The sequence below is a fragment of the Galleria mellonella genome, unplaced genomic scaffold (genome assembly GCF_026898425.1).
Source record: "Galleria mellonella isolate WM207_F2 unplaced genomic scaffold, CSIRO_AGI_GalMel_v1 utg37, whole genome shotgun sequence".
In the NCBI taxonomy this organism is placed as follows: Eukaryota; Metazoa; Arthropoda; class Insecta; order Lepidoptera; family Pyralidae; genus Galleria; species Galleria mellonella.
In genome coordinates this window covers 710234-725576 of record NW_026442087.1, presented here as the reverse complement: position 1 = coordinate 725576, position 15343 = coordinate 710234, and the positions used below count along the sequence as shown (strand labels likewise).

At 32.8% G+C, this 15343-nt stretch overlaps 1 protein-coding gene across 1 annotated transcript; it reads right to left on the bottom strand.

The window, feature by feature from the left end:
• Positions 1–330: 330 nt before the first annotated feature.
• On the bottom strand, positions 331–14868 carry LOC113515584 (membrane alanyl aminopeptidase-like). Its single transcript, XM_031911836.2, has 15 exons — positions 14751–14868; positions 13694–14259; positions 12062–12226; positions 11212–11520; positions 9752–9935; positions 9425–9666; positions 8866–9058; positions 6868–7057; positions 6061–6158; positions 5459–5635; positions 4947–5134; positions 3611–3778; positions 2852–2998; positions 2053–2131; positions 331–766 (listed from the first exon to the last, which is right to left on the bottom strand). The coding sequence occupies exons 1-15, from the start codon at positions 14751–14753 to the stop codon at positions 452–454; spliced, it is 3024 nt and encodes a 1007-aa protein (XP_031767696.2). The 5' UTR covers positions 14754–14868; the 3' UTR covers positions 331–451.
• Between the last annotated feature and the right edge of the window lie 475 nt (positions 14869–15343).

Here is a 15343-nt window from a genome sequence, read left to right as displayed (position 1 = left end):
ATTACATTATATTTATATATAATAATCAAAATTACCAAAATTCTTATTGATTACCATTTTTTGTTACATAATTGAGTATATTAATTATAATTGTTCAATAACATAAATGCAAATGATTACAGATGTCATTAAAATTTTATATAATATATGAAAAAAAAAATTAAATTGTTACAAAACTATATTTTATTATTTATGTTAATTCGTTCTATATTATACGTTAAATCATAGCGGACTTATTATCTGTTGTAAAAACAAATTAACAAACATTAACAATAAAAATTATTTTATAGATTATTTCATAAAAGATTATAACAACACAATGCACAAATAAATATTTGTATTTATAATATTTGTATAACATATTTATGTAAAAACTGTTATAACATTCGTATCTACATTCACGTCGTGGTAAAATATTTGATATTCATTACAGTTAAGTAAACAGAGACAATTAGAAGATTAGGTTAACACATATAGTAGAAATCAATACGATTAATGACAAAGCAGTCGTGACCGCAGAGTCTGGTAGTTCAGGAGTGGAAGGCCTCAGTATCGCCTCCGGAGATACTGTTGTAATAACAGTTGTGGTAGTAGGAGCTGATGTAGTCGTGGTGATAGGATCCACGTTGCCTAAAATATAATTTATAACGTCGTCTTGGACCTGTTGAACCCAATTAATACTGTTGCGTGCTGAATTAGCACCGCTCATAATTGCATTGTAGTGATCACCTAAAGCCATACGATTGTCTCTTGCCCATTGCTCAAACTGTGGACAAACATTTAAATTAATAGTAATGAACTAATAGACACACTCCTATATAGGAATATCTAGTCTTAAGTAACGTTGGGGGAGAGAGATTTTTAATAATGGGATCAAATAACCCCATTACTGGCAATATACCCTATCAGGTTGACCTCCAATTGGTTCCTCCTGGAAACTATCATGTTTAATTCTAGTTGAATTAGTTAGGATCGGCTAGCTGACCTGCTTTCATCCTCGTCTTTTTCTCTCACTGGTGCCCCGCCAGTGTATACCGATAGGTATAATAGGTGGGGTTACCATACCATTATCACCCATTAAAAAAAACTAAGTAGAGTTAGTGCTCTAAGTGTTTTAAGTGATAATAAGTAAGTTTAAGTAAGTAAGTTTTGAGTATAATTACAAATAATTAAACATAAATACTTCTGCTTTCGTAAGCGTCACATATTACGACTTGACACGATTGACGCACTGTCAATTATACACTTGGTTCACGCCCGTTTTTTTTTTTTGACGGGTGAAAATGAAATGATAACCCCGCCTGCGCTAATGGGATACGCTGGCGGAGCACCAGTGAAGGGTGATAGATAAGAATGAAAACAGGCCAGTTAGCCCATCATGATGAATTCATCAGGAATTGACCATGATAATTTCCAGGGGGAACCGCGAGAAGGTCGACCTAGTTGGGTATATTGCTAGCAATGGGATTCTCAGTCTCCATCACTAACAATCCCTTTGCCCCGGTTCACGCCCGTTACATAGTATGCATTGTTTCAGAATTAGAGAAACCAACAAAGTTGACCATTTCGAGATGAAGTGTCGAAATAAAACATTCAGCAGATTTTAAATACGATTTTTCAAAACACAACTGTGAAATCTACATACAATTTGGTGCAGTAATTTTTGCTTAATACCACAACAAACATAGACACACAGATAAACATTTCAAAAAGTATAGTTTTGACCTCTATTGTTCATGTGTAACCGCTTATATTTTTTTTTAATAAGTTTTATTTTGTCATGTAGTTTCGGCATAAAGTAAGCCACCCCTTCCTTTTCCGTACGTGTCGTAAAAGGCTACTAAGCTAGGGCGAGGGATGGGCAACAGCGTCTCTCTTAAAACATCTCTAAAACCTTACTGCGATTGCCAGTCTGCCTACCGAGCGTGGCAACTACTAGCAAAACCCTCCAAGGGGTAGGCTTATGTTCAATGGACAGTTAAAGGATGATATGATGATGATGATGATGAAATTTTAATATAAAGTAAAAAAAAAAAACAGAAGTGATCTTACTTCATTCACTTCATCTTCGGTTCTCAATCTTGCAGACACGTATGACAGTGGCGTGGCTAAAGTTGATCTTACTACAAACCTGTACAGAAAATTTTGTACCATTTAATAATTAAGAAAGGATGATTTTAAATGGCAAATGTCAATTCTTCAGGATCGACAATACGCTCATCATTCTCCTGATTTATTTTATATATGATAGCACTGAAGCTGCCCGCTAACGACATGCTTTCTAACTATATTGGGTTAACTGGAAGAGATCTCTTTCAGAGATAAGTTCACCCTTGCTCACAATATTTATAATTGAGAACTACATCTTAAATTAATACAACCATCTCTTTTTTCGCATCGCCTATTTGGTCGACACACGTCTGTCTAGGGCGACCCCTACCGATCATTCCGATATCTCCATTCATTGTTATTCGATAAATCTCTTTCAGTATTCTTCTTTCATCAATCCTCTCTAAATGGCCAAACCAACGCAACATTCCCTTTTCGATTTGTATCAATACATCTTCTTTTAGTCCATACTTCTCTCTAATTACACTGATTCTTACTCTGTATTTCAACGTAATACAGAACTCTCATCTCTACAGCCTTATTAATATCAAAATGAATATTATGTTATTTACAATTGAGAATAATTTTATCATCATTCCGTTCTTCATTCTTAATTTTATAATTCTGTTCTTACTTATAAAGAATGATTCTAATCTCTTAATGACATACATAAATCAGAATAATCTTGTTAACTACAAAACGAGATAATTATAACTAAAAAATATTAAAGCTTTAAACTTACGCAGCGTCAACTGTTGGTAAATTATCCTTAATAAATTGGAATGCTATCTGAGTGTTTCCTTCATTACCACTTACAGCTGCATTAAAGGCTGTAGTATAATCTTGACGACGAATTATATGGTTTTCTTGAACAATAGCATCCATATAACTGAAATATATAATTCTATCAATATGCAATAAAATCAAGAGAGTAATTATTGTTATAATGAAATTGAGATCAAATCGAAATTACATCGTATGAACTATATTTTTCTCAATTGGTCCCTCAATGTTGAGGTGGTAACTCTCTAAGCTTAATATTCACTTTTACTGCTGTTGGATAAAGTAAGTATTTAAGTCCTTTAGGTAGATTCCCTGTCCCTATTCCTTTTTCCATTCACCTATACTATTTTTTTTTTTTTTTTTTTTTTATACAACTTAGAACGGCAAACAAGCTGACGGCGCACCCAATGGAAAGTGAAAACCGTAGCTTATAAACATGAGCAGTACCATGGAAATAACAGACATAATACTGTTATACGTCAGAGTCTTTTAATTGTTTATATTTATAATAAGTTTACTATTGTAATCTTTTGGAGGAAACAATAAAGAGTATCTATCTATCTATCTATATATATATATATATATATATATATATATATATATATATATATATATATATATATATATATATATATATATATATATATATATATATATATATATATATATATATATATATCTTTTTTATCTTAAAATAGTTATAGGTTTAAAAACTCACGTGTATAGAGAATTTTTATGTGGAGTGCACCCGAGAGCTGAAAGAAGTAATATCTTCTCGTTATATACTTGATGACGCTGGTATCTCTCCCATAGTAAGTTAAAATCTTCTTCTGTGCCATCACGTAGTGCATTACAGTACACCCAGTTACGACTATCAACAGGAACCCTACCGAACACGAATATTCGAATTGGAGATTTTTTATTTTTTTTTTAAAACAATCACACATGCATTAGCGTTCCATTAAAAAATATGAATAAAATTAGTGACATCCTTTTCAGCGTTGTTTGCAAATTTATTTGCGTTTTATGACTTTTTATGGCGACACTTTGTATACTAAAAAAGGAAGTATAAAATTTTGCTATATACAACAAACGTGACTCGCTAAATACAGATGCATGTCAGTTCTGCAAAAGTATTTATTCTTATACCATCTTACATACATCATAACATATTAAATTTAATAGCAATTTTTAACCAGTAAGTTGCCAAGAAATAAACGATCCCATTTTCATATTTGCGATATTATTAAGTATATTATTATTATTTAATTATTAATACTATATATAGTACAATACTATTATTATTTATTTATAAATACTATATATTTATTTATACATACATATATAGTACATTACTGCAGTGGCCAGCAACTAAGGCATTGATGGACGAACGTGTAAATGTGGGCCGAGGCGTAGCCGAGGCACACATAAGTGAGTCCATCAATGCCTTTCTCTTTTCTCAAACAATGCGCGGAAATCAAAAACGCAATTTTACTTTTTAAGTTCAATGACGAATAACGAGCAATAATAATTTTTCTCGCGCCATAATGTTCCTTTGTTTTTTTTTTCAATAAACTGCTTTCTATTTGCAAACCAGTTCGAAATTTAAATTAAACCTTTTATTAGTTACCTCCTTGGTAGCCGTGTTTTGAAGTAAAAGGTCATTCCATATTTAAATTACAGGACAGATATGAGTTTACATAGTAATTTATCTGGCTGCAAAACACGACAGATATGGATTTTCATACAACTTTTGCCGGCCGCTGCCCGCATGTATATGGCCAGTACGGCAATTTTGATTTATCTCGAAGAAGATTGTCAAAATAATGCTCACATTTCCATGCATGTTTGAGAAAATTAATATAAACTTCACTATTTTCTACAAGCAAACGTCGTTCGCACGACCGGGATAAATAGTAGCTTATGTCCTTTTCCATACCTAATAATATATACTAAACTCATGATTCATGACAACTCAACCAAAGCTTTAAGATGCCAAAAAGTAACGAGTGAACCAATTTTGACATTTATAATATTAGTAAAAATAAACATACTCGTAAGTATTACTGCTTTTCAACTGTTCAAATTGTTCCTTAGCAGCGTCGCGACATTTCGTAACGTTCATCGCACACATAATTGGAGCTAGTTGGTACCGTAGATAAGACCTCATAAACGATTCTCCTTCTTGGGGATAGTAACCAAGATTGTCCATGACATTGCTAGCCCAATCAATTATAAGCCCCTGCAACCATTATGTTTATTAATCATACAAATCATAAATTTCAAAATAACTGATTTTGAAATTTATGATTTGTCTGTATTTGAAAATCCTAAAGAATAAAATAGATTGAAATTAGTTTATTTATATCATTGATAATTTATAAAAATATTTTTTACGAGACTTTGGCTTTCTTTAATAAATTCTTTTATAGTCCTTCGAACCGGATAACTTTCCAGTTCAAGTCCATTCAGAGCCGTTCAGAACCTAGTACCTATATCTTAAAATGTCCACATGTTTAAAAAATTGTCCAAGCATTTAAATTTTTTTTTCAATAGGGAGTCTTACCTCAAGTTTCGGCAAATGTGGTGTGCTGGCGAATCTATTTCTTAACCAAGTGAAGCCACTCATCGCTGTTACCCACGGCGCGTAATCAGTTTCGTTTGCCAAGAAGGAAAGAATGTTTAGTGCTTTCGGATAGCTCATTATTCCAGAACGCGCAAATTGGAAAACATCATTGACAATCTAAAATTTTTAAATTTATAAATTTTAATAAAATCCTAAAGGTGAATAGACTTAAAATGATGTTACTGACTTTGTTTTCACTACGTTTTACAAAACACTACGTTTTTCATGTTCATATGTTAACTTCTTATATATATATATATATATATATATATATATATATATATATATATATATATATTATTATTAGTTATGGATTGTCGTGTTGTAGCGTGTAGTCAATAAAATTCTCATAGTCCAAATACAAATACAAATGACTTTATTGTGGATCATAGGTCAAATTAAGGTATTACATGAGTTAAATAGTATCTCCATATCCTGCTATATAAGCGTACAATATCCTTCGAGCCGGATAGTAAGTAGTCTTTGACAGTTGGTTAAAAATAACGATAAATACGTTCCCAATAATAAAATTTAATACTTACTTGAGCTCTATTAAACTCGTGAATGACAGTTCTATTAGTCTTCAAAGCTATAGCAATGAGATCCCACGTGTAGTCATCATAGTTTACACGATAATAACCTACACAGAAACAAATACTTAACAGTACAGTAATTGTTTCAAAGGCTATTAATTAATTAAAAAATATTAATAATAACAAACTAACAGGGAAGACTAACCATCTAACTATGATTAACTAAATATTAAGGGACTACTTAGCCTTCTTACACTAAGCAAAAACTTAGGTTGGTCGCCTGGTAGCGACTGCTTTCAACATGATAATTATTGTGGTGAATTATTTATATCGTATGTTTAGATAATTAATGAAATATATTATTTATGCATCATTTATATAACTACGTATCTACATAATATAATTTTAGCTTTGCCTGTTAATTTATTCACACAGGGTTACACTCTCTGTTTGTTGCACGCGTTCGTGTAACCTAACTTCAGGCTGTAGATGAAAGTCAGTGTTTTGCATTTAAGCAAAACTATCACTCAGCTGTAGCCTATTTGGATCACTGCGATACACATATTTTCGTATTTTATCTTTTGTTTTATAGTTAAAGAAAAGTGTAATTAATTTAATTGTATGAACTCATTTCTGAATTTGCGTGTGTTATAAATGGCTCAAATAAAGTGTTTATCTATCTATTTACTTCTGTCAATTACAAAAAGTTTAGCAAAATTAGAATTGTTACAGATTTGCATATCAAAATAACACAAACCTCAATAAAAACAGAATACATTTCAACTGAGTAATTTTTTGTTTCACAAATTAATTTACCTGTTTGTTGTTTATTAAAAATAACCCATTCATCACCAATAGATTTTCGATCAATGACTGTGACACCATTTTTTATGATGTGAGTAGGCTTAGTATTTTCAAAGTCTGGATTACTAGCAGTAGCGAATGTTATTGGTATAATCCAGTTCCTTGATGCTGTTCCATAACCAACGTTGATGTTAAAACGTTGCTAAAAAATTAAATATACTTTATGTCTTTGATATTAAGTTTAAATTAGATTTATCTCGTAATTTACATACGGTCCATGATTGTATCATATGACCTTCCTCAATAAGGGATTCATCAAAAGCAAAAATATTTTTTATAATCCAATGGAAGTTCCAGAAATTAAAATATTCAAGAAAATAAACACCGCTTTGTTATATTAATATACATTCTAAAATCAAAATAAGGCAAAAAGTAGTAACGACTTTTTAGTCATGAATTAGTATACTAATATTATTTAGTAATTCAGGATAATATTGTTTTCATGTATCAAATTTTATTCCAATCCATCCTTTTTCAGCATGACTGAGCAACAAATAACTATATATCTATATACACTCGAGAGCAATGAATCCGAGTAAAAAACCTACAAATCTCAGAAAATAAGAATGCTAGTCTAATAAAATAAATTGTGTGTAATAGACAATTAAATACTCCTGCAAGATTATGTCGTAAAAAAATCAAACTTGAAAAAGGGAGACATTCGAAGATCGGAACTATGAAATTACTGCATCTTAACTACGTAGACCAGGAACTGGCAGAACTAGGTGTACCACAGCACGAGAAGGTCGATACTTGGTAAATAATCGTTTTGTCAGAGGAACTGAACGTACAAATCAGTTTCAACGCCTCGGAGGAAGTAACCTAAGCACATGGACAGTAAGACGATGACTTGCTGAAACTAACTTGAAATCACTTAGTCCTGAAAATGGCCCTAAACTGGAGCATGATGATCGTATTTCAAGACAAAGATATGCCCAAAACCATTTAAATTGGACTATTGAAGATTGATCGAAAGTTATGTTCCTCGACGAATAAAAATTTATGCTCTACAAGCACAATGGAAAACACAGAGTGCATAGAAGACCAGGGAAAAGATTCAAGCAAGCATGCATAGAAGAAAAAGTAGCCTACGGTGAGGGGTCTGTATTTGTGTGGGGCGGAATTTCATCGCACAGAACTGGCATTCATATAAAACAGCTCTTTAACTAGCGTAAGATATGTGGAAGAAGTCCTTAATGAACACGATGGCCCATTTATGGTCAATTTGAGTGAGAATGCTATTTTTATGCATGTCGACCTCATACAGGTTTCATTGTGAATGACTGCCTACAAGAGATGAACATTACTCGTATGGAGTGGCCAGCACACAGCCCGGATATCAACCCAATCGAGCATGCATGGAACGAGCTAAGAAGATGCGTAAAACAACGAAACCCTCTCCCTTCAATCACGCTTCGTGTGCTTAAAATTGCTCACCGAGGAATGGGAGAATATTTGCCAAAATCGTATAAAAAACTTGGTGTACAGCATACCAAACCGCGTTAATGCAGTAATGAGAGCACGAGGAGGCAATACAAAGTATTAAAATTCAAAGAAATCATATTGTTGTACATCATGTCATGTTTCCTAATTTTGTTTTAAGGCGAGATCAGCAGTTTTTTTTTTCTTTATGTAATTTTTAATAAATAAAATGTACTGACTTATAAATTTTATTACTTTCATATAAGAGGTTATTATATATTGTCTATTAAACGCCGTTTATTTAATAAGTTAGCATTCTTGGTTTCCGAGATTTAGGTTTCTTTAGGTAACCAGCATTCATTGCTCTCGAGTATAAGTTTATAAAAATAGAAATATATTTATTACAGCAAATTCAGAATTTTTTGATATTTCACAATGAGTGATGATTTTTAAATTTACATGTAAATATACGAGTATACACGAAAGTCAAGCTATGAGTAATACATCATTAAGTATGTAAATCCATACCTGAGAGATTATCATTTCACCAGTTTGATGATTAACTTGAACGTTAAGTACAGGATGGCCACCTTGTTCGGACCATGTTTTGAAATATTCAATAACAGAAAAATCTGACCCATACTCTTCTATAGCTCCAAACTCGTTTGCAGCCCTTTGAAGTGCTTCAAAAAGATGAATCGGTAATGCTGTGTTAAATTTTCTGAAAAATTTTAATACACGTAATAACAAGAGAGATTTTTTTTTACACTATGAAAATTTTTTTTCCATTTTGTTATTGATTCAATAACGAATACATCACCTTTTGTAAATAAACACCCGATTTGAAATCCTAATCGAGTCAATTCAGTTAAAAAAATTCTCAATTAGCTGAATTGGAAATTCTAGATGGTTATAGGCTTAGATGCTAGATGTCTAATTTCTTACAACACGACTTGGAGATCAGAAAATTTGGGTTATTACTTGGCATTATTATTTATTTATTTATATACATATTATTATTATCTTTAATATTCTGCATTTAGTTTCAACTTTTATAATAATCATGTAAATTATTATTTTCACCTACCTGTTATCCAAGTAATATTTCAAACCTTGTTTATATACGTCAAAAGTTAAAAGATGTTCAGTCATTCTTAAGACAGCCGCCCCTTTACCATAAGATATAGTTGTAAACATACTTCGCGCTTCAGTCGGACTTCCAATACCGGTTTGAGTAAGAGGATGTGCACTTTGGACAGAATCGGAAAGAAGAGCTGCATGCACTTGTTCATTTATGAAGCGTGTTTCAAAACCAAACTCGCTATCTTCCTATAATTTATTACCAATACTGAATGTAATACATGAACAGAAATTTATCATTAATACAATTAGATTTTTGAAAATTAATACAAACCCAATCTGTGAGATAATATTGGTAGTATCTAGCAAAACCTTCGTTTAGCCACAAATCATTCCACCAATCGCACGTTACAAGATTTCCAAACCACATATGAGCAATCTCATGTGACAAAATATAAGAAATGAGTTGTTTGTAGTTACTGTTAGTATGATTTCCATTGTACATAAGATACGCCTCCCTATAAAAAAATGTGTAAGTTAAAATTAATTTATCCTTTTATCTCATAAACTTTATGCTCTAAAATACCGGTAAAAAGTAAACCGGTTAGTAAAATTTTGCAATTTTGTGAACGACGTAATGCTTTTAACTTAATCTGATTAATTTGTTAAAATAATAATAAAATTGTGAATATTTTTTTTTTACTAATTCTTTTTTTCCGTTGTACTTACTATTTAAAAACGAGCTAATATTGTACAATGTTAATCAGTTTTTGTTAAGATGAGAACATCACGCAAAATATAAAGGTGGGTCTGCTCACTGAGAATTAACATTTTTTAAGCTAATAACATAGCATAAGGTAGCGTTATATGTATATACGAGGTCTGTCCGGAAAGTTCGTATAAAAGTGTTCTGGAATGCGAGAAAGAGGAGTGGGGAGGCCAGGTAAGTGCAGGACCCCTTCCTTATGTCCCTAACAATGCTTCAGTTCTGGTCTGACCGCCGTGCGGTGCGAACTGGCTTGTTTTTTTTTAACGAAACCCCGTCGGCATGGAGCCCGCTTCCGTTGAAGAGCAGCGCGTCGTAATCAAGTTTCTCTCGAAACTCGGCAAGAATGGCCGTGAAATTTTTGCCGATCTCAGAACAGTTTATGGGGATGATGCTGTGAAAACCAACCGTCCACAAGTGGCTAAAAAGATTCAGAGAGGGCCGAGAAAGCGTTCAAGATGACCCACGTTCAGGACGTCCTTCCATTCCGACGAAAACGTGGAAAGAACTTTGTGTTAATGGGGACCGTCGTTTAACGGTCAGACAGGTGGCTGAAGAGCTTAATTTGGGCAAAACCGTGGTCCACGAAATTCTAAGAAACGAACTTCAAATGAAAAAAATTTGCGCCAAGATCGTTCCGTGAGTTTTTGAGTAAAAATTCCATTACGGTGACCGAACACCCCCCCTATTCGCCGGATTTGGCCCCGTGTGACTTCTTCTTGTTCCTAAAAACCAAATTGGTACTTCGGGGGCGGCATTTGGGGGACATAAATGAGATAAAAAAAGCTACGACGGGGCAGCTGAGAAACCTACAACCAGAGGACTTTCAAGGAGCCTTCTCACAGTGGAAACGGCGTTGGCACAAGTGCATTATGTCACAGGGGGAGTACTTTGAAGGGGATAAAATTGATTTACCTGAATAATTGTAAAATAAAATTTTTAAAAACTTTTATACGTATATATTATTATACTAATCATTGTTATCAGATATCTAAACTTATATTAATTACAAAAAAAAATGAAAAAACCTGTAGATCAATAATCCCCAATTCTCCATTGCACCAGCTGCAAAATCCGGGATGGAGGCTTGTGTCATTTTTAGATTCTCATGAACATCATAGAAATCTATGCCAATATGATCGCTCATTCTACTTAAAAGTTTCTGCCCAAATTCCAGTGCATACTGGAACTGGTTGTCCCGTATCGCAGCGGGTCTTGCTATGACTTCATATGCAAGACTTTCATCAGCATAAACTGATTGATACTCAGCAATAATGAAGGCTAATAAATAAGTGGACATTACAGGTGTTGTTGAAAATACATCCTCTTCATACCCACTGAAATGATAACAATGTATAAACGAGTCTTCTAAACCATTGTGGAAGTTTAAAATACAATATCTTTGAAAGAAAAATCTTTAAAATTAAAAGCATCATAACCGATCCTATATGGACTTCGACAAGTTTGCAATGAGTAATATTTCTATATGACTTTCAAAAGTATATAATTAATTTTAAATAATTTTATTGTACATTATTATATACGTAATTTTAAAACATTTTCAATAATTCTTTTTTCAAACAATAGGCTCTTATATTAATTTTGAAACGAATGAAACTGCGGTTTTTCTTTGCGAAGCAAAAAACTGCTTCTTATGAAGCGCTGTATATCATCATCAGCATCCGTATTTTAAATCCAATATCTCTACGAAAATTTCTCATCGAAATAAGGATAGAAAGACCGTCTTCGTCGTAATCAAATTATCAATATGTTTAAGACATAAGCTCTCTCGAAGATGCCCATATCATATTTATTTCAAAACGTCACTACTCATAAACAATGTTAATGGAATAATTATTTGTATTTTTAAAAACTCACGGAATTGAACTATTTCTTGTCGTCAAACGTCTGGTTCCAGTCCAACTTTTATATGAAGAAGGTCGTCGAATAACTATGTTGAATTCTGCTTTAAAACTTGGTTCATCATAACACGGGAATGCACGTCTAGCGGCTGTAGCTTGAAAGTGTGTTGTTGCTATGTAACTAAAAATAAAATGCAAAATATTAACAATGGTGTTTTACTACTACCAGAGGCAGACTTTGTAGAAAAGTCGTTTGCTTGGATACCTCTGTCCCATTCGTGTTACGGCGTGAATATGGCGTGAATTTACAGGGTACAGAGGAATAACACCTGAGTTCTCAAGAATGGCAACGCATGGGAGGTATCATGGGCAAAACAGTATACTCTGTTATGTCCATGGTACTGCTCATGTCTATAGGCGACGGTTACCACTTTCCATCAGGTGGGCCGTCAGCATGTTTGTCATTCTAAGTCATATAAAAAAACTTACCCTTAATTTGTAAGAAGTAATCATAATTATCATGAATATAATATATGATGATAAAGGCCGATGAGTTGGCGAGAAAGGGATCAGAATCAAAAGTGATAGGTCCCAAACCATATGTTGCACTTGCATCAAGTGTTGTTAACTCTGCCCTTGAGGAGTATGTGAAGAAAAAAAGCAAAAAGAATGGAGGACTTTAAAGGGTCTTAAACATTTTAGAAAGTTCTTAAATGACAATGTCGAAGGATGGGATAAACTCATCTACAGCGGTGGCAGACAACAGGCAAGACTCATTATGGGTGCCTTAACTGGACATATGCCAATAAGGCGTATATTACACAAGATGGGTCTATCTTCGGACACACTGTGCAGATTGTGCGTGGAGAAATCGGAATCCATGGAACACTTGATGTGCAACTGTGATTCGTTAGCGAGCATGCGCATGAGGCTACTGGGAACGGCTTATCCAAAGCCAGGGGACTACAGATATCTCAAACCGCGGGATATCGTTAAGGTAACACAAAAAATCTATGAAATGATGGTATAAGGGAAGCACAAAAGATCCCGATGGGTCGAAGTGCAACAGCTTAGCTGACCCCATATGCGAATATCAGATAAGATAAAAGATGATAATACCTATATTTCATTGTTCTACTAAGTCCTAAATAATAAATATGTACATACATATATAGTCATCACTTCTATTTAAAAACCACCTAAATATTTGTAAAATAAATTCATTACATTTCATAGGTACCGTCGGAATTATAAATAATACAAAGATTATAATTAGATCCGCAAGTGTCTACTCTTAATTTAGCGACAGATTGACACAATTTCTTTAGATTGTTAATGAATTAAAGCTTAATGCCGAAATGTTTAGTAATGAAAAAATTACTCAGATAAATACAAAATATGAAAATAAAGTTTTAGCCACCTGTCATGGATATTTTGACATGAAAAATGCAGTGAAAAAAAGTACGAAATATTTATATCAGAAAGAATTTAATCCTCACCACTCATCAACTCTCACGATTCTTCGCTAGCTTATACCAATAGCACGACCAGGCTTACCATTTCATTTTCACCTATCAAAACACTTTCTAGCATTTTTGAATAATTCATGTACTCAACTAAGCTGATTGGCAAAGTAAAGTAAACTTACCTTACTTCTGCTGTATAATTTTCATTTCTAAACCAACTTTTGTATAAACCGGTCATATCGTCACGCAAATCCGCTTCAAATTTTACAGTAAGTTCATATATTTGGTCACCATCTGCATTGTATTCCAATGTACTATTTACCAACTGTACCCGAAGAAAGTCTAATTCTTCTTGCTCAAAATATGATTGTGGTACAGTTACATTATCCTTTTTCAGAACAACTGATTCAATTTTTAATTCGTCAGTATGTATAACTATTTCGTTGACATTCGGTTGTGTAGCATATAGATAAATAGTTACTGTACCAGAAAAAGCCAATTTTTCTATATCAATGTGCAGTAAAAGGTCATATTCTTTTGGCCTTGTTGCTCTTGGTAGTCGATAATCACTAGGATCGATATTACGAGTAGATCCAGTTACTTCATTTATATAACGAAGATCTTCGAAAATTTCTCCTTCAATCATTTCATCACCAAAAATTGTAGTTCTTAATGGTGATGGATTATAAGGAATTGCGTAAACATTGGTGTATATTAAAATTAATATTAATAAATTTAAGGTCACCATCTAAAAAATAAAGCTTGGATATTATTTATTTGTTCAAAATATATTTTTTTTTTATCTTTTTTATTTAGAGGCTTTTATCCTATAATGATATGTCAGCTTTATCATACCCTAATTTTATAAAACACCTCACATACTTAAAACATTGATACATAAATAAATAATACATAATATATTAGTAGTCTATTTTAATAAAGGGCATTATTGATACAAAAATATAGTAATTAAAGATTTTGCCATTCCGGAATGTGGTTCTGCGAGTATATTTGAAAATAAACCAATCTCCTGTCTATTGAGACTATATTTCTGTATCAATACTTCTCTTTGTGTTTTGTATTTCGTACATTCAAATATCATATGATGAACATCATCCAATGTGTTACAAACATCACAATTTGGATTATTAACTTTTTTCATAAGAAAAAAATATATTTATAAACATCTAAACAACAATGAGAAGATAAACATGAATATTATTCACTTTAAATACTTACCATGTAAACAGGTGGACCTGTGCTGTATTTCGGACAACTAGAATAAAATAATTTAAATCAATTGAATATTAGACAGTGGTAATCAATTTTATAATAGATAACATATCAAATCATATCGTTATCACTGCAATAAAACAAGATATTATATCTTATATACATGATAACGGTATTGTAGATTTGGGTAATTGAGTTTGTACTACAAAATTAAAATACAACAAATTTTGTGATTTAATAAAGAATTGGAATTATTTATTATGAATATTGGGTACTTTTTATAACGCTCAATGAGCATATCCCAATTAATTGGACAAAATGAACGTTGCGTGCTGTTATTCGTCCTGTGGTCCCAACACAGAATGGGCCACCTCTGTGGGTGTCGTAAGAGGGGACTAAGGGAGCTTAATGGTCAAGGAATGCATAGCAGTGTCCATCTTAATACATCATCAAAACCTAACCTCGGTTGCTAACCCGCTCGCTAAGCGTGGTAACTACTGGCAAACCCGTGTGGAGGAGGCATATGTACAGCAGTGAACAGTTAACGCTATAATGGTTAACAATCTTCACCTAGACATATTTCTGTAGAAAACTTTGCT